Here is an 18352-nt window from a genome sequence, read left to right as displayed (position 1 = left end):
CAGACAGTGGGTCCTGGGAACTTGAGAAACTGTAGCCAATCCGAAGGGGGGTGGAATTGTGGGCCCTTCATCTCTCCTGCATCCTTTCAGGGGGAAATGCTAGAGGCCTCCTCCTGACAGAGCCAGGACTGGGGCAAAGTGCCTACGCAGCTGAGAGTTGGGCTGTTATGAAGGTACCGAATGCCCACGGAAGCTCATGACGGATGAGTGAGTTAGGTGCAGAAAGGGGGCCATGGAAAGGCGCCCTGAGCTAGGGGTACAGTAGTGTATGACGCCATGGGGAGGAAGTGGGGAATGGACAGTTCCTAGAGCAGCTCTTGAGGGCTCCTCTTGAAGGGTGCATTCCTCCAAGCGGCAGCTCAGCTGGCAGAGTGGGACTTGTCCATAAAACCCTGGGAAGAATGAATGGAGGTGGGGAGAGAACAGGATCATAAGGGCAGGTCCGGTTACGGGTTCAGTGATCATCAGTGAAGCCACAGCCTGAAGCAGCTCCAGCCCACCCTGAGAAAGGTAGAACAGCAGTAAGAGAAATGCTGGGTCTTCCAAAAACTGGGCCACTTTTTCATACAATTGGCCCACCCAGAAAAACAGGCCTGAGACAGGGCCCAGGCAGTGGATTCACGGGCTGTAGTCTTCAGGGTCGAGTTGGAGATCATACAGCCCAGGAAAAAAACAAAGCTTTTTAGCAGTTGCATGTTAATGGGAATCAGGTGTCAGGGCTGTAGGGCAGAGGCACTGAGAGATCCCTGGGCCAAAGTAACTACATTCAGCCATTCCCAATATTCCCCTCCCAGGGTGGTTTACTGGGGTTCCAGGGCACGTTCCCTGAGCTCAGGTATTACTGGGCTGGGAAGGAGTCAAACGGGGTCAAAGAAAGGGGTTTGATGGTGACCACCCTTTGATGTGTAACCCTTCTGCCAGGTGAAGCCAGCAGCAACAAGGGCTGGGTTCAGTATCTAGGGGTTCCGCTTCATCAATACAACACAAAACCGGCTCGAGCCCCCACCCAGTGACCTGGGACAATTACACACTACCCCCTGGGTGCCTCTAAGAGGCCATACTTCCCCTCTCGCTAGCGCAGTCTGAGTGTAGCAAAACCTTTTAATAAAAGGAGGGAAGTAATTCAGCATTAATTTGGGAAAACACCACAACTAGAGTTCATAAACACAAACCAGGAGCAAAAGACCCACTCCCAAGTAAGTTGGGCAGTGTCCATTTCCCCTCAGGGTCTTAAGTCCAGCAACCCAAAAGTCCCTTTAACGTGCCTGTCCCTTCTCCGCACCCCACTCACAGTTGCTGTCCTTGGCCAGCGCAGCCCCAGAGTTCAGAGGTTCATCTGCAGAGTTCACTTCCCACCCTGCGTGGAAGGGGGTGGGTAAGGAGGCCCCTTACACACTTTGCTGCTCGGGCACTCGCTCGTCGCCCCAACAGCCCATAGCCTTGCCTCTCTGCGGGGCTCTGCTCTGGCCCCCTCTGCCAGCCTCCCTGCTGGCCACCTGCCACACCTCTGCACCAGGCACCCTGCTGGCCACTTGCCACGCCTCTCCGCCAGCCACCCTACTGGCCACACCTCTCCACCAGCCGCCCAGATGTCTTCCGGGCCCCCCACAACACAGCTGTCAGGGATTTCAGCTGTTAGCGGGGGAGCCTCCTGCTGGTGCACACTGGGCAGTCTCTTGCAAGAGACAGGTTTCAGAGTAGCAGCCGTGTTAGTCTGTATTCGCAAAATGAAAAGGGGGACTTGTGGCACCTTAGAGACTAACAAATTTATTTAAGCATAAGCTTTCGTGAGTTACAGCTCACTTCATCGGATGCATCTGACCGGACTTTTAACGGCCCAGTTGGCAGTTCTGACAGGAGCCGCAAGGGTCCCTTTTTGACCTGGCGTTCCTGTCGAAAACTGGAGGCCTGGCAACCTTAGTGCTGGCAGAACATATTGAAAAAGGAACCTGAGCTCAGATCGAGAACCCGGGCTCAGATCTAGACCTGGAATTCAGATCAAGAACCCAGGCTCACGTTGGGAACTCAAATTCAGATCCAGAACCCGGGCTCACGTCAGGAACTCAAATTCAGATCGAGAACCGGGGCTCACGTCAGGAACTCAAATTCAGATCGAGAACTGGGGCTCACGTCGGGAACTCAAATTCAGATCCAGAACCCAGGCTCACGTCGGGAACTCAAATTCAGATCCAGAACCTGGACCCACATTGGGAACTCAAATTCAGATCGAGAACCGGGGCTCACGTCGGGAACTCAAATTCAGATCAAGAACCGGGGCTCACGTCGGGAACTCAAATTCAGATCCAGAAGCTGGACTCACGTTGGGAACTCAAATTCTGATCCAGAACCCAGGCTCACGTTGGGAACTCGAAGTCAGATCCAGAACCCGGGCTCACGTTGGGAACTCGAAGTCAGATCCAGAACCCTGGACTCGCTTTCAGCTCAAGAACCTAGGCGCTGTTGCAATGGGCAACGCGAACGCCTCCTGCAGTCCTCAGCCTGAGCAGCTCTTCTGCCTGCTTGTGGGTGGGCCCTGCGCCCTGCTTTGCGCCTCTCGGGGAGCATGAACTTTGCAGATGCTCCCTAACTCCTCTGCCCCTGAGGCGCGGCTGGGCACGCAGCCTTTGCTCTGCGCCTCTCTTGGAATCGGACTTTGCAGACGCTCCCTACCCCTGCGGGTCCCGGCCGCGCTGCCGAGGGGGCGGGGCGGCGCGGCGTGCGGGTCACGCGCCCAGGTAAACAGCCAAGATGGCGGCGGCGGAGGCCGGCGGGACGGGCCTCACCGACCTGCCCGGGGAGCTGCTGGAGCTGATCCTGTGCTGTGGGGTCCTGAGCGCTGCCGACATCGGCCGCGTCTCCTGCACCTGCCGCCGGCTGCGCGAGGCGTGCCAGGCCCGCGGCAAGGTCTGGCGGGAGCGCTTCCGCCTCCGGTGAGCGCCGAGGCCGAGACGGGGGGAGCCGGTTCCGACCCAGCCGCGGGGGGCGCAGAGGCAGAGCCGGGGGGGGAGCCGGTTCCGACCCAGCCGCGGGGGGCGCAGAGGCAGAGCCGGGGGGGGAGCCGGTTCCGACCCAGCCGCGGGGGGGCGCAGAGGCGGAGCCGGGGGGGAGCCGGTTCCGACCCAGCCGCGGGGGGGCGCCGAGGCCGAGACGGGGGGAGCCGGTTCCGACCCAGCCGCGGGGGGCGCAGAGGCAGAGCCGGGGGGGGAGCCGGTTCCGACCCAGCCGCGGGGGGGCGCAGAGGCAGAGCCGGGGGGGGGGAGCCGGTTCCGACCCAGCCGCGGGGGGGCGCAGAGGCAGAGCCGGGGGGGGAGCCGGTTCCGACCCAGCCGCGGGGGGGCGCAGAGGCAGAGCCGGGGGGGGAGCCGGTTCCGACCCAGCCGCGGGGGGGCGCAGAGGCAGAGCCGGGGGGGGAGCCGGTTCCGACCCAGCCGCGGGGGGGCGCAGAGGCAGAGCCGGGGGGGGAGCCGGTTCCGACCCAGCCGCGGGGGGGCGCAGAGGCAGAGCCGGGGGGGAGCCGGTTCCGACCCAGCCGCGGGGGGGCGCAGAGGCAGAGCCGGGGGGGGAGCCGGTTCCGACCCAGCCGGGGGGGGAGCCGGTTCCGACCCAGCCGCGGGGGAGCCGGTTCCGACCCAGCCGCGGGGGGGCGCAGAGGCAGAGCCGGGGGGGAGCCGGTTCCGACCCAGCCGCGGGGGGGCGCAGAGGCAGAGCCGGGGGGGGGAGCCGGTTCCGACCCAGCCGCGGGGGGGCGCAGAGGCAGAGCCGGGGGGGAGCCGGTTCCGACCCAGCCGCGGGGGGGCGCAGAGGCGGAGCCGGGGGGGAGCCGGTTCCGACCCAGCCGCGGGGGGGCGCAGAGGCGGAGCCGCGGGGGGAGCCGGTTCCGACCCAGCCGCGGGGGGGCGCAGAGGCGGAGCCGGGGGGGAGCCGGTTCCGACCCAGCCGCGGGGGGGCGCAGAGGCGGAGCCGGGGGGGGAGCCGGTTCCGACCCAGCCGCGGGGGGGCGCAGAGGCAGAGCCGGGGGGGGAGCCGGTTCCGACCCAGCCGCGGGGGGGCGCAGAGGCGGAGCCGGGGGGGAGCCGGTTCCGACCCAGCCGCGGGGGGGCGCAGAGGCGGAGCCGCGGGGGGAGCCGGTTCCGACCCAGCCGCGGGGGGGCGCAGAGGCGGAGCCGGGAGGGGAGCCGGTTCCGACCCAGCCGCGGGGGGGCGCAGAGGCGGAGCCGGGAGGGGAGCCGGTTCCGACCCAGCCGCGGGGGGGCGCAGAGGCGGAGCCGGGGGGGGAGCCGGTTCCGACCCAGCCGCGGGGGGGCGCAGAGGCGGAGCCGGGGGGGAGCCGGTTCCGACCCAGCCGCGGGGGGGCGCAGAGGCAGAGCCGGGGGGGCGCAGAGGCGGAGCTGGTTCCGACCCAGCCGCGGGGGGGCGCAGAGGCAGACCCGGCGCCGGGTCTGACCCAGCCGGGGGGCGCCGGGTCTGACCCAGCCGGGGGGCGCCGGGTCTGACCCAGCCGGGGGGGCGGAGTTTCAGGCTCTGACCTACCCTCCAGTCGGGTCCTTGGCCCTGGGCATTTGCTGACTCAAGTCAGACTGATCTGTTTGTGGACAGACTGGGGGTTGGGCTCAAACCTGAGTCTGAGCCTGGGTTTAGGAGGCTGTGTAGACACCCAGTCAAGGCTTCCCTGGGAGAACACCCTGTGTACAGTATCCTGGATATATCTACACTGCAGTTAAACACCTGCTGCTGGCCTGTCTTCACTGACTCACACTGGGACTGCACCGCTGTAAAACTGGAGTGTAGATGCTCCCTCCTCAGGGCTCAGGCTCCAGCCCAAACATCTACACTGCAGCTTTACAGCCCCGTAGCTTTAGCCTTGCAAGCCCAAGTTGGCTGACGCCGGTCAACCATGTGTGTTTTTAATTGGAATGTAGATGTACTTCCAGGGTGCTGAAATGTGGAATAAAATGAGTTGAGTGAATAATTGATTTTCTGTTTCTGGGGCTGAACCAAAAAAATCTGGAAAAAAATATTTAAAAATATTCACTAGTTCAATTTTTTCATGTCAGCCTCCACCCCCATAATTTTTTGTTTCAGGTTCAGCAAAAGGTTTTGATGGACCCAGAATGTGGTGGTGGTTTTCCTTTTTGGGTCATTTTTAGATTGCACTCTGTTTTGCTGCTGTCTGTTAAAAAATAGTTAAATTTCTAAATGAAATTCCTTTTCAATATTTCATTTTGTTTTGCCAAAGCTATTCATCTAATTTGACCTGAATTCATAAATAGTTTGTCTTAAAACGTGTATTTTTGGCAAGTTTACTGTTTGCTGGAAATTTTTTTGCCCAGCTCTAGTTTGGAGAAAGAGAGAGAGAGAATTAGAGGGCAATGATGCACCTGTCAGATGCATGTGACTCAGTGCTACTCACTCCAGAAATTTTGGTGGTAAAATCCAATAAACAGGACATGTTATTCTTAGGTGACCCTATTTTCTCTGAATCAGAAGCATCATACTCAACATGATTTCATGTGAAGAAGCGTACACATAGACTAATGCCCTTTTAGTAACATAAGAAATGTTACATTTGTTTTTGTAATCGGGAGTCCATAATGTGTATTGCATCTCAACTGTAGCTCAAAATGGCAAACAAAGCTAGTAAAATATCTTTTGCTGATCTCTGATGGAAAGGACAAAAGGCAAATTAGGGAACTCTTCTGCCCTGCCCCATCGAGATTCTAGCTTGGTGAAACAAGGAAAATAATGTTGTCAGTCACAAGCATTGGTTGAAATAGATAAGTATGTGTAAAAAGAAAAGGAATACAGACTAACACAGCTGCTACTCTGAAATAAGTATGTGTGTAGTTCAGAAGGCTTTCAATATAAGCTATTGTCAATAAAATTGGTTTTGAGGGCTGCCAAATTGGATAGTGCAAGAGATTACATCTGCTCGTTTCACTTTCTCAGAAATCATAAACTCAATAGATGATAAATGTTCTCAAATTAATTTTTAACATATAAAATTTCAGTTTGAACATACAATTTACTGTTCCAAGGGCTAAAATCACTATATAATCTGTGATGAATCTCTATAATTCACTACAGCTATTGGGCTTTCTAGATTAGAATAAATGAATCTGATACTTGGTTTTGTTCATGTCTTGGCACCAAAAAAAACCCAGTTGTCTTCATAGAATATCAGGGTTGGAAGGGACCTCAGGAGGTCGTCTAGTCAAACCCCCTGCTCAAAGCAGGACCAATCCCCAACTAAATCATCCCAGCCAGGGTTTTGTCAAGCCTGACCTTAAAAACCTCAAAGGAAGGAGATTCCACCACCTCACTAGGTAACACATTCCAGTGCTTCACCACCCTCCTAGTGAAAAAGTTTTTCCTAATATCCAACCTAAACCACCCCCACTGCAACTTGAGACCATTACTCCTTGTCCTGTCATCTGCTACCACTGAGAACAGTCTAGATCCATCCTCTTTGGAACCCCGTTTCAGGTAGTTGAAAGCAGCTAACAAATCTCCCCTCATTCTTCTCTTCTGCAAACTCAACAATCCAGGTTCCCTGAGCCTCTCCTCATAAGTCATGTGTTCCAGTCCCCTAATCATTTTTGTTGTCCTCCGCTGGACTCTTTCCAATTTTTCCACATCCTTCTGGCAGTGTTGCTTTCTCTAACTGCCAGTTGGCTTCTAAAATTTAGGTTAGTAAATGAAACTATTCTTTCTCCACCTGTGAAAGAGGCTACTGAACAATAGTTAGTTCATCAGTTCAGCAAGCTATGACTTTGGGTAGGTAGCCGGATATGTTCATCAACTCAGTAGTTATAATTTCAGGAGCGAGCCTGAACTTTTAGAATGGTTCAGAGCCATTCTTGAAATTGATTATGGTGAGTGTTTAGTAGATGCTCATGTTGCAGTAGCATCCACTTATTTGATAGTAGAACTTTTGGCTAGAGTTTAGATATTGACCTTGTAATCCTGGCCAGATTCCATTTTGAGTAATTACATTTTCTCTCTCTCAAATTCTCACTGTAATTTTAGTTGGACAAATTATTCTTTACTTACCACCCTAAAATAAACAGTTGTTAGTATTGTTGCAATGTGGCTGCATTTTAGTCATGGGTGAGTAATTGGGGATCCATTAGAATGAAAGATACTATAGAAATACAAGTGTATTTGGCTAGCCTCTAAATTTGTGTGCCAGCAAATTCAGGGTAGCGTTACTTTTAACTAATAGTAAAATATTCTCCATATGTTTTAGTTCAAATAGTATAGTTACACATTGACTTGGTTAATATCTATTAAATAGAAATAAAACATGTCATTCATTATTTTAAGAATCTGAACACATTTTATTTAAGGCAAGTCATGTCATTGCTTGAAGAAAACCTAGATCTTTACTTTTCGGATTTGTGATGGGAAACAAGGGTGCATGAAAACTTGTAACATTCTGATACAATTTTTAAAATAAATATTAAAAATTACAAGTTACAAGTGACCTCTTATCTTAAGAAACGGCACACAGTATTTCAGCTGTACTGAGTGCAGTTCTGCTTCATCTTTTAAACACCTTCATTAAGCAGCTGATTTTTCTGTGTCTTTTGAGTTGTCATAGGTATCATTGTGCTAGTTCTTATTCTCTTAGACTGGGGCTGCCACTCAGCAAGGTGTCTCAAATGATGCCAGTTTATTGGGGCAAGTGCTTTTGTCAATATTAGCCTTAGAAATAACAATTGCAATTGAGTTTTCATTTCAAATACAACATTTTGTGCCTTAGATAGTGAGAGGGGCTTTGTACTTTGTTAACTTTCAAACTGAAGGGCTGATCAAAACAGGTGCATCTTTAAGTTTGTGTGTGTGTTTGTGTACTTTAAAAGTACTTGCAGAAGCCGTTAGTAAGATCTGATTTCATAATTCTGTGATTTTCCTGCAAGAGTTGTTGTCCTTGTTTACACCTAACTCAGTGTCCAGAGCTATATTCTGCATACCCTTTTCGTTAGAGATTTCAGCTGTAGCAGGAGAAACATAGGGCAATGAATTCAAGTCCTGTTAGGTGAGAACAACGTCACCTTTAAGCTGTTTTGTCTTTAATATTAGAAAATATATGTAGTTTAAACTATAGGCTTATTCTTTTATTGATCTGAGGACTTAAAATTATTTTGTAAAGCTTTAGGGGGAGATTCTCAAGTGCCTAAGGTATTTAGGAACATAAATCCCATTCAAGTCTCTGATATCTGTGCTTCTTCAGCACTTTTCCCCACAATGCTTACTTTGTGTTTACTGTAATCTAACCAGAAATAATCAGACTGGAGGGGAATAGGAATTCTACTCTGCTGCTTTTACTTCAGTATGTGGATAAATTTTTAAAATATAACATCTTGACTTAGTCTCAGGTACCCAAGTCACAGATGGTTAACTGCCTAACAATAAGTAACATATTTTACAATATTAAACTGTCTTGTGGAGGCCGCAGTATTAACCACTGAACCTGTTCCTGTGTGTGTTACATAGGTGGCCATCGCTTCTGAAATACTATAGCCAGACAGACAACGTTAATTGGCTAAAGGAATATAAAGCACGGCACAATGCTGGCTTAGAAACGCAACGAATTGTAGCATCATTCTCCAAAAGATTCTTCTCAGAACATGTAAGGTTTCTAATTTATTTATACACTTGAAAATAACCTAGCCGTTTGTGCACTAGTATCTCTGACCTCATATTTCTTGTCATCTTCTCACTCAGAGGCTGAATCTTTACATTTCCTTCTACTAGCCATTGTTCTTATTATTTACTTATATTGCAGTAGCATCTAAGAGCCCCAGTCATGGACCAGGACCTCATGTGCTAAGTGCTGCACAAACATAGAACAAGAAAGCTGTCCTTGTCCAATAAAGCTTCCAGTCTAAGTGTAAGAGAAGAGAGAACAGATGGATACAAGGGGAAGTATGAGGAAACAATGAGACACTATTGACCAAATAGACAAGATGGATGTAGGGTGGGGGAAGGAGTGTAACACACAAGCAGAGTGAAGAATGTGATGGTGGTAGATATCATGTTAATTCCATAATATTTTTCCCCCTTGGGTGGGTTTACTTAGGAGGGGAACAGCTAAAGGGAAAGGAAGGGAATAAGGCAAGGGAGGAGGGGCAGGTGTGGACTGAAGCTGATGTCAAGGGACTTTAGGGGGGGGGGTGAGGATAGGAGCAAACAGCCAATCAGCACAGGGCACAGGAAGACAGAAGCTGGAAACCTACTGGTCCTTCAGAATCAGCTCTCTCTCTTTTCAGATTAGTTGGCTCTGCCGTTTTTATAGATTGTGACAATGTGCTCTCATGAATGGAGGGTACTGGGGATAGACAAGCATTTTTTAAGAAATAATGTGGATATAATCAATAGACACACAAAGCACTATGTTTTACAGTTAAGTAAAAGTAACATAAATATTTTCCATGTCCATTTCTGTAGCATTTATGAACTTTACATTCAGTGTAAAACTAACAGGACCACCATGTCACCCACATGAAGAATTGCTGCCCTGTTATTTGTTTACTGGGGCACATGGCTGGTCATTGATGTTTACTCAGATGCATCTTTCATCGTAGCTCGAAGACTGCAAAACTTCAGGTCATTTGAATTATTGGAGGCCAAGTACTGTAGATAAGCACCCTCCAGTGAGAACTCTGTTTGTTTGCCAGGCCTGGAAAATCTGTTTTCAGTTCAATTTCACTTGTGTATACAAAGTATTAAATTGGGTTCTTTGAAATTACCTATCTCTGCTTGAGAAAGTAAACTGTTCTGTAGTGTATAACACAGTGTCCTGTTTGCCAGGTCCCCTGTGATGGCTTCAGTGACATTGAGACTCTTGGGTGCCCGGGTCATTTTTTTGAGGACGAGCTGATGTCTATCCTTAACATGGAAGGAAGGTGAGAAAAAAATCAAAGGCGTTAGAAATGGAAGTGGAAAAGACTAATTTCATGTTAGCTGAGTGGAGGTGAATCCTACAGTGTTGAATGCACTCTGGTCATATTCAGGGTCATTTCATCCTCCCTTGTTTAAAATAAACAGATAAATGTCACAGCCTAATAAATCTCAGCATTATGAAGTTTATCTTAATATTCACCTTTCTTTCCCTTAGGTACTAGCTGTCTCTTTGTTTTTAAACTTCAGAACAAGCATAATGGAAATAACTTTCCAGAGGGAAAACACTTTAAATATTCTACAATAAGCATGGCTTTTGGCACAATGTGCTTGTAGTCCTTTCTGTTGCTTTTCTGGTTTTTGGTGGGGAATTGCAGCTTATAACTTCTTTTGTCCTGAAATCAGCTTGTTTGAGCCACTACAACATGCACTGTTTGGTTAAATTGCATAAATACGAGCGTTACATCGATCACTTAAATTAAAGGTAGAAACAAACCAATGCACCTTTGGTTCTTGTCTGTGTAAATATTTTTGTTGCCATTGTTAATCTCTGGAGCAGTGAAGAGGTGAGCATTATCATTCAAACAAGACTCCATTACAGTGCTGTGCTATCAGTGGCATACAAACAGTCGAAAGCTGCTTCTGTTGTGATAGAAATGACAGTAGATTTCTCTTAATGTTTCCTGGTTGCCTGTTGTCCTGATTAAAGGGACTGTTTGAAAAGACAAACTGGAATGAAACTGTTCATTTAATTTTCTCTTCACATTATTTTGTAACTTCTGGGTTGAAAATTGTGGCTTTCATTTTGTATTTGACAACTGGTTAAACACAATTTGAGCTTTTACACTCGCCAAATGCATTCCCATAAAGCAGAATTCATGCTAATTACAGCCTGATTGAGCTGTAGTCCTTGCCATTCAATATCATTAGGCTAAATTGTTTCCCTGGAAAATGTCCCAATAAACGGGCTGTCCCTATGGAGCATCCTGATTAATTAGTGGAGGATAAAGTATTATGAGATTTGATTCTTTCAGTTGGCAGGATGGAGAAGAATTGCTTGGTCTGTGGCTTGGGGGAGAAGGAAGAGCAGGGGAAGAGAAGGGAATTCTCTTCAAGGAAGCAATTCAAATGTGTTTCAATGGAAACTCCACAGCATGAAGAAGGAAGCCAGACTGAACAGTAACATTTATTTTCTGAGCGAATGTAAGAAACTGCACATTCCAGAGGACTCCCATCTATAACCCTCTGACCACCACATACAACTCCATATACGCTGAACAGCTCTGTAGAAGGACCTCAGAAAACTCAGAAGTCCTCTTCTGTACCTTACATACTCCAGAAGAGACCATCTCAAACAAGAAATCTATCTTATGGTCCCACACACTGGAAGAAAAAAAAACCAGGAGACCTACCTAGTGATCATGCAGGAAACACAAAACAACTACTTTAAAAACAAAACCAAACCCCACTTCTGACAGCCATCCAACACAAAAACAAAAAGTGGAACCAACTATTACAACTCCACAATGCACAGAGTACAACCTCCAGGAGAAACCACAGACACCATGATCAAACACATGGACACCGAACGACAACCCAGCATCATCAACCTATCAAGACTGCTCCTAACCGGAACTGAAATATCTGTACGCTCCAAGAGACTGAATTTCTGCCCCACCACAGAACCTGATACCTTACGAGCATGTGGAGAACTAGAAGAAATCTTCTGCTTACTCCATAACAACACTACCCACAACTACCACCTCCCCACTGACCGTCCATAAGAAAAAAAATAATCTGATTGGGTGCCCTACCAATGGACAAAACCACCCAACGGATCATTACATCAATTGCTTTAAGAAAAAAATTTGACTCTGAAATCCTCAGCAAATGTTATATCTGCCACAGTCCCTACCACTGACAGGATAGCTATAGGTTTCAGAGTAGCAGCCGTGTTAGTCTGTATTTGCAAAAAGAAAAGGTGTACTTGTGGCACCTTAGAGACTAAGAAATTTATTTGAGCATAAGCTTTCGTGAGCTACAGCTCACTTCGTCGGCCCTGAAATTCCAACCACCAGATAGCGATCAAACCACCAGACAAAGTGGGTGCCATGATAGTCTGTGTATTGTGATGTCTACATCAAAGAGGAAAACAGGTAACTCTCAGACACTACCTACTGTAAAGTATTTCAAAAAGACCCCATACCACCGTTTACACAGGAGTTAAATGATACAGTACCATCAAATCCTTCCTCAGACAGCTCCAAGAAAAACTTTACAATCTCATCCCACACAGAGTCAGGATACACAAATGAGGGAACCTAGGCAGACCCATCCTAAATGGCCATGGCACTTTTACTGAAGGAATATCAGGACTCATAGAAATCATCCTCAAACTACTTATGACACAAGGTTCAGCTTCCTCCGAGACAAAACTGACTTCCTCCAGAAACCCCACAACATTAACAACCTTCCTGAGAACACCATCCTTGCCATCGTAGATGTCCTCTGCCTATATACCAACATCCCTCATAATGATGGCATTGTTGTCTGCCTTAGATACCCACAAGGTAATTTACAACACTCAGAAATCTACCCTAAACGCAGCATCAAACTTATCCATTTCATTCTCACCTGCAACAATTTCATATTTAACAAACGTTTAGCACAAATCATGGGAACAGCCATGGGCATTAGGATGCCTCCCCAATATGCCAAACTCTTTATGGGCCACTTTAGGAAGAACTTTTGGGAAAATGCACCATGAAACCAATGATATACCTGAGATAGATCAATAATTTTCATCTTCTAGACAGACAACCTAAACTCCCTCATAGATTTCTACCATAACTTCTGCCACCATCACCCCTCCATCAAACTTTCCCTTGTGCACTCCCACACCAGCATCAACTTCCTGGACACCATGATTAGCTTCAACAGTGGAACCCTACAAAGGACTATACAAGAAACCCACAGATGACCACACTTGCCTTGAGAGATCCAGCAGTCACCCCAGACACACCAAGAAATGTATCTACAGCCAGTTACTCGGATACCACAAAACTTGTTCAGAAAGGAAAGTTCAAGATACACACCTAAACACACTTAAAACTGCCTTCTCTAAACAAGGGCATTCCACCAGAAAAGTTGATTGCATCTTGGAAAGGTCCACCCAAATACCCTGGGAGAACCTGCTTCAATACAGAAGAAAAAACCCACTGACTGCACACCCTTAGTTGTCACCTACAACCCCACTTTGGAACCCATATTGGGTATCCTCAAACAGTTACAATCCGTATTTGATGGGAACCACATCCCCAAAGAAATCTTTCCCATCCCCGCTCTTTTGGCTTCCAAACAACTCCCCAACCTCTCCAGTCTCATCATCAGAAGCAAGCTCCACATCAACTCAAAACTGCACCAGACCCTGCCAGAACAAGAGATGCAAAACCTTCAGATGTACTGTCTCAGTACCACAATGATCAATATCCTCCACAACACACCTTTCAAGATTTATGGCTCCTACACGTCTGTCACATGCGGTGTACTTCAACCAGTGTATCAAATGACCCAGCAACAATTGTGTAGGTGAAACCAGACTATTGCTATGCTCTGAAATGAACTCACAGAAAAATAAGACAAAAACACCCTATCCTGTGCGGCCAAACACTTTTCACAAAACAGTTGCTCTATATGTGACCTCTCAGCCCTTGTTCTGAAATCTGCAGAACACCTTCCAAAGACGAGCTTGGCTAGACATCAAATTCTGCTAAACACCAAAAATAATGGACTCAATAGAGACACTGGTTTTATGGCTCATTACAACAATTTGTAACACACCACACTGCCTGCTAACCATTTTAGGTAGTTTCCTACAGTGTGGAGAAACCGATTCGCTTAAGAAAATCTGTCCCAACTTGTGTTTTAGTTCAGACACTCTGTGAGGCTTGAAAGCTTGCAGCTTCCACCATCAGAACTGGGTCCGATAAACACATGGCAGTAATAGTGGGTGAAATAAAACTATGGTGGAAAATTAATGGAGTTCTGCCTTCCCATTCTGGGTCTGGGACCTGTCCACTTGTTAACATTCTGGAACAGAAGAGTTTGAGGAGGCATTTAGTAGTAAATTGGCAAAGGCCAGTGGTGACCCTGATAGATGTGATTTATGAGTGTCTGTAAATTGGAACTGTTGGCATTTAAATCCCCTAACCATGTATGCCTTGGCTGTATTCAAGATCACCTCCTTAAACATCCCCGATGGTTATTAGATCTTTGAAATGACCGGGCTTGCAGAGATTCTGCCATTGCTTGTTAATTTAGTAGGTGATAGGGCCTTTACATTTTTATGTTTAATTCTACAGGAAGTGTCTAACCTGGAAGTACTATGCAAAGAAAATTCTTTACTTTCTACGACAACAGAATATTTTAAAAAATCTGAAGGCATATCTTGAACGACCTGGGGACCAATTGTCATTTTTGGAAGGTGAGTATTGGCCTGAAAGGAGTCTCATGGTTTATTGTGATGGATTCACGAGGTCTGGTCTATGCCTTACCCTGTAACCAGTGTCCTGTGAGTGTTTCTGCAGTGTGCCAAACCAAGGATCCACACAGATCCACGGAGCAGAGCTGTGGCCTCTACAACTCAGAAACTGGGCTTTCAGGCACCAGTGATCCCTGTCTCTGGGGCTCCCTGCATTGAATCCAGCCAAGCCAGGGTCCTGGGAGAGACTCATTCCCACCCCTTTAGGGCACAGTGCTCTAAGTATCTGCAGTAACACCAGGCAGCCTTTTCAGAACACGGTAACTATTGATTAATCACCTGCAATACAGAGTCTGAAAGTCTTTAGGTTAGCATGAGAGGATATGGTTCCTATTGATGGGAGCCAGGGCATTGCCATGCCCTGCTCCCCTTTTGTCTCCCAGTGCCAGGAGAGAATCTTCTCCTGTATCAGTGTACCCTGCTCTTAATTCAGACACCTGACACCTTCCCCCTTTGTTCTCCAACTTCGGACCTTTGCTCTGCTTTCCTGCAGAAAGGTAGGGGGAGTCTCCTCCTTCTGGCTGTCTTTTGGGTGTGACTTTTCCAGGCCGTTGGGATTTCCATTGTCTCTTCTGGATAGGGTTACCAACCCTTCCAGTTTCGCCGGGAGTCTCCCGGAATCAGGCTGTACCTCCCAGTGGTTACTAAAGCCAATCTGGGAGATTTTAGGCTGCTAAAAGTCTGGCTGCACAGCAGGGCTAAGGCAAGCTCCCTGGCCCTGCGCTGCTCTGGAAGTTGCCGTCACGTCCCTGCAGCACCTAGGCGGGGAGGGTCTTCACACGCTGCCCCCGCCGCGAGCACTGACTCCGCAGCTCCCATTGGCCAGGAACTGCGGCCAATGGGAGCTGCAGGGGCGGTGCCTGCAGGTAGGGGCAGTATGCGGAGCCCCCTCCCTTCCCGCTTCCCCCCCCCCCCCACCAGGGGCTGCAGGGATGTGCTTTGTAGCTGCATTGTTGTAATTGGTCAAAGTAAATGTGCTTTAATGAGAATTGCAATGAGTTTTGCTTCTGTATATGTTTAATGATATTTTGTCTAGAAAAGTATTTCTGGTGTGTTTTCACTTTGTCCTCAAATGTTTTAGAATAAATAGTTACATTCCATGCCTATTTGGCTCACAGAATGAAGATTAATGTTTAAACATTATGAAAGATTTGTTTACACCATGTTTTGTAACCTCTTTCTGTGTACAAATGAAATCTACATTTATTAACTATCTTTCAACTTTGTTCCTCAGGGTAACTCTTTGCAAAAGGCATTTGCTGTCATTTCTTTAAATTATCAAGTAATCTTATTTTTCTTTAAAATGTTTGCTCACCAGTGTAGTCTTAGGAGATGCACTTATGTGATTGTCACAGGGGACAGTATTTATATAATATCAAGCAGCCTACTTCAGTACCATGTTAGCTGCATAATGTCAGGCACTCAAACTACACTAGGCTTCTTAAAAATTAGGTGTAGTTTATTTAAAATAAAATCCTGAACAACCTCCTTTTAAAGTTCTAATAGTGGGGGAAAAGTGCTCTTTAAAGAAAATTTGCAGTATTGCTGGACACCTGCTTTCCCCAAAGTTGAGCTACGTCATGTAAGCCTGAAATAGAGAACTATGGAGAGAATATGTTTAGACTTTGGAAGTGCAGGGTTTTCCCAAGATTTGGGGGAGAAGCAATCAGTCTTGGTGTGTACTCTAAAAATATAGTAAATGTGAAAGTTAAAACCCAGTTTAGAGAGTTTATTTTGGTGTTATGAGTTAAAAGTGGTGGTAGACTTTAGAGAAGGGAATGTGTTGGGGCAGGCAATAAAAGCCAAAGGCTGCCACTTTATGGGCTTTTTTGGAGGAGAACTCTGTGGCTGATATTGCAGGAGGTGTGTTTGTCATGCATATTAGTCTGCTAATGTATAGAGCACTTTGCAAAACTAGAACAGACATGATCCTTTTTGCAGAGATCTTAGAGATCTTCTGCAGTTGAATATAGACAGGACAAGAAGTTGGACAATAGGAAGGTTTTGGAAAGAGCAGCGACAAGGCAACCAAGGAAGGATTCTCGGAAAAAGTGTTTTTTCTCCAGGAGTTTGACAGAGGACACTTGGACAAAAATGAGAGACTGTTCTAAGAATAGTGGACATGTTAAATATGAGCAGAAATGGAATTGGATTGCGAGTATGGAAGACCTTACAGGTGAGATTCTTGAGTTAGCAACTGCTGAAAAGATTCGAAGAGGAAGGGAAGAGAGATGACTGGTCCAGAATTGATTTAGTGCAGCTTCCCCTATTCTATGTTAGATTCCATTACTTCTGCTTTCAAGACACTGGGGGACAACTTAGCCCTAAAGAGAAGGAGGTTGCATACTTGAGATTCAAAATCTGAAAGTCTGAGAAGTGGTTGCAAGACGTAAATACATGTCTCTTTAAAAGTCAAAGGATTCATATAATTTGTGTCTGTCTCCATGTTTTATGCATTTGGGTATGACTTTATATCAGAACCAATGAACATTTTAAAAAAATGTGTTTTGCTAAAATATGTGCTTTTAAACAAAGAGCTGGAAAGTGAAGAACAGACCAAAATCCTGTTTTTAAATAGTTTATCTGTTCCAGGTGCTGTTTTAATTGACCAGTACTGTAATCCTCTCTCAGACATCTGTCTAACGAGTGTCCAGGCGCAGGTTGACGATATCACAGACAAAGTTCGCAAAGCCCTGCGGACCAGAAACCCTAGGCATCCAAGCTTGGCTCCAAAGGCAGGTAAATGTGATCTAGTTGGCCCTTTCAGAGTGATGTTGCTCGTCTTTATGTTGCCTAAACAATGTTTATTTTGTTTAACTTACTCCATAATTTTTAAATAGCCCTAACATGGGGCTTGGGAGGTGTCCTTTTCTTTCTTGGAGCCATTACAAACTGAACAGCAATCAAATCACACTTTTGAGTGTCCTCTAAGATCTGAAAGAGGAGAGTCTCTCTCCAATGAACGTTATGAAGTGTTCTGTGAAGTTTGTTCTATTTCAAGGAATGAGCAGCCAGTCTGTGTATCATTACTTAAGTAGTAATCTTTTCTCTCTGTCTTGTCACTCTGTATTCATTTTAGGAGAGGTCTTGATTGTTCCTGATGTGGAGTTTCAAAGACAAGTACTGGATGCTGTGAATTGTGTCCTGTATGAACAGTTAAAATACAAAGGAAATGAGATGGATTACTACAACTCCTTGAATTCATACATTCACCAGGCAAGTGTGTATTTACTGAACCAGCCTAGGAAGCCACTGCTAGTACAAGTTTGAGAGAGAATTCTACTTACACTTTTTTGTCATTTTTGCATGGATGAGTAAATAAAATAAATCTGTATGCACCAATCCTGCTTTGAGTAGGGGGTTGGACAATAGATGACCTCCTGAGGTCCCTTCCAACCCTGATATTCTATTCTATGAATGTCACAAAGGGGTGGCTTGCTGTAAACAGTATCGTATGTTAACTCTCTGTGCACTTGCTGCTGGGTCAGTGGATTTTGAGGCATTTTGAATAAAATTGCATCTCCGCTGAGAATCCTGGTACTCTAGAAATTGAATTTTTTAATGTCCTGCATTAAATAACCTATGATTTGTAAGCTTCCCTCTGATTTAATCTCATTTTTCAGGTGTTAATCCGTAGGACAGGAATCCCTATCAGCTTGTCTGTGCTCTATTTAACAATTGCCAGGCAGTTGGGAGTCAGACTCGAGCCAGTCAACTTTCCTAGTCACTTCCTGCTGAGATGGTGTCAGGGGAAAGAAGGGTAAGATTTCTGTTAATTCCGTTTGACTTTTGGGAAGACCAATAAACCATTTACCCCCAGGAGGCAGTTTTCCCAACCTGAAACTCTGTTGGCAGAGAGGTCAAGTAACGCAACCATCTCTGATGACAAGATGTTAAAATAGGTCAGGT

General features: G+C 46.9%; 1 protein-coding gene across 4 annotated transcripts in view; it reads left to right on the top strand.

Annotated features, from left to right (window-relative positions):
• Positions 1-2692: 2692 nt before the first annotated feature.
• Positions 2693-18352, top strand: part of FBXO21 (F-box protein 21) — a 45381-nt gene continuing 29721 nt past the window's right edge. The window contains exons 1-7 of one of the 4 annotated variants that reach the window (XM_073313245.2): positions 2693-2930; positions 8497-8632; positions 9814-9908; positions 14265-14386; positions 17036-17182; positions 17523-17659; positions 18067-18203. In XM_073313245.2, the coding sequence (XP_073169346.1) occupies positions 2749-2930; positions 8497-8632; positions 9814-9908; positions 14265-14386; positions 17036-17182; positions 17523-17659; positions 18067-18203 (956 nt within the window). In that variant the 5' untranslated portion in view covers positions 2693-2748. The remainder of the gene's footprint in view (positions 2931-8496; positions 8633-9813; positions 9909-14264; positions 14387-17035; positions 17183-17522; positions 17660-18066; positions 18204-18352) is intronic. The other 3 variants (XM_073313244.2, XM_073313243.2, XM_073313246.2) reach the window with 3 other exon arrangements.

Source organism: Lepidochelys kempii, chromosome 15, assembly GCF_965140285.1.
Source record: "Lepidochelys kempii isolate rLepKem1 chromosome 15, rLepKem1.hap1, whole genome shotgun sequence".
Lineage (NCBI taxonomy): Eukaryota > Metazoa > Chordata > Testudines > Cheloniidae > Lepidochelys > Lepidochelys kempii.
The sequence above is the reverse complement of the archived record's forward strand: the minus strand, read 5'-3'. Positions and strand labels throughout refer to the sequence as shown.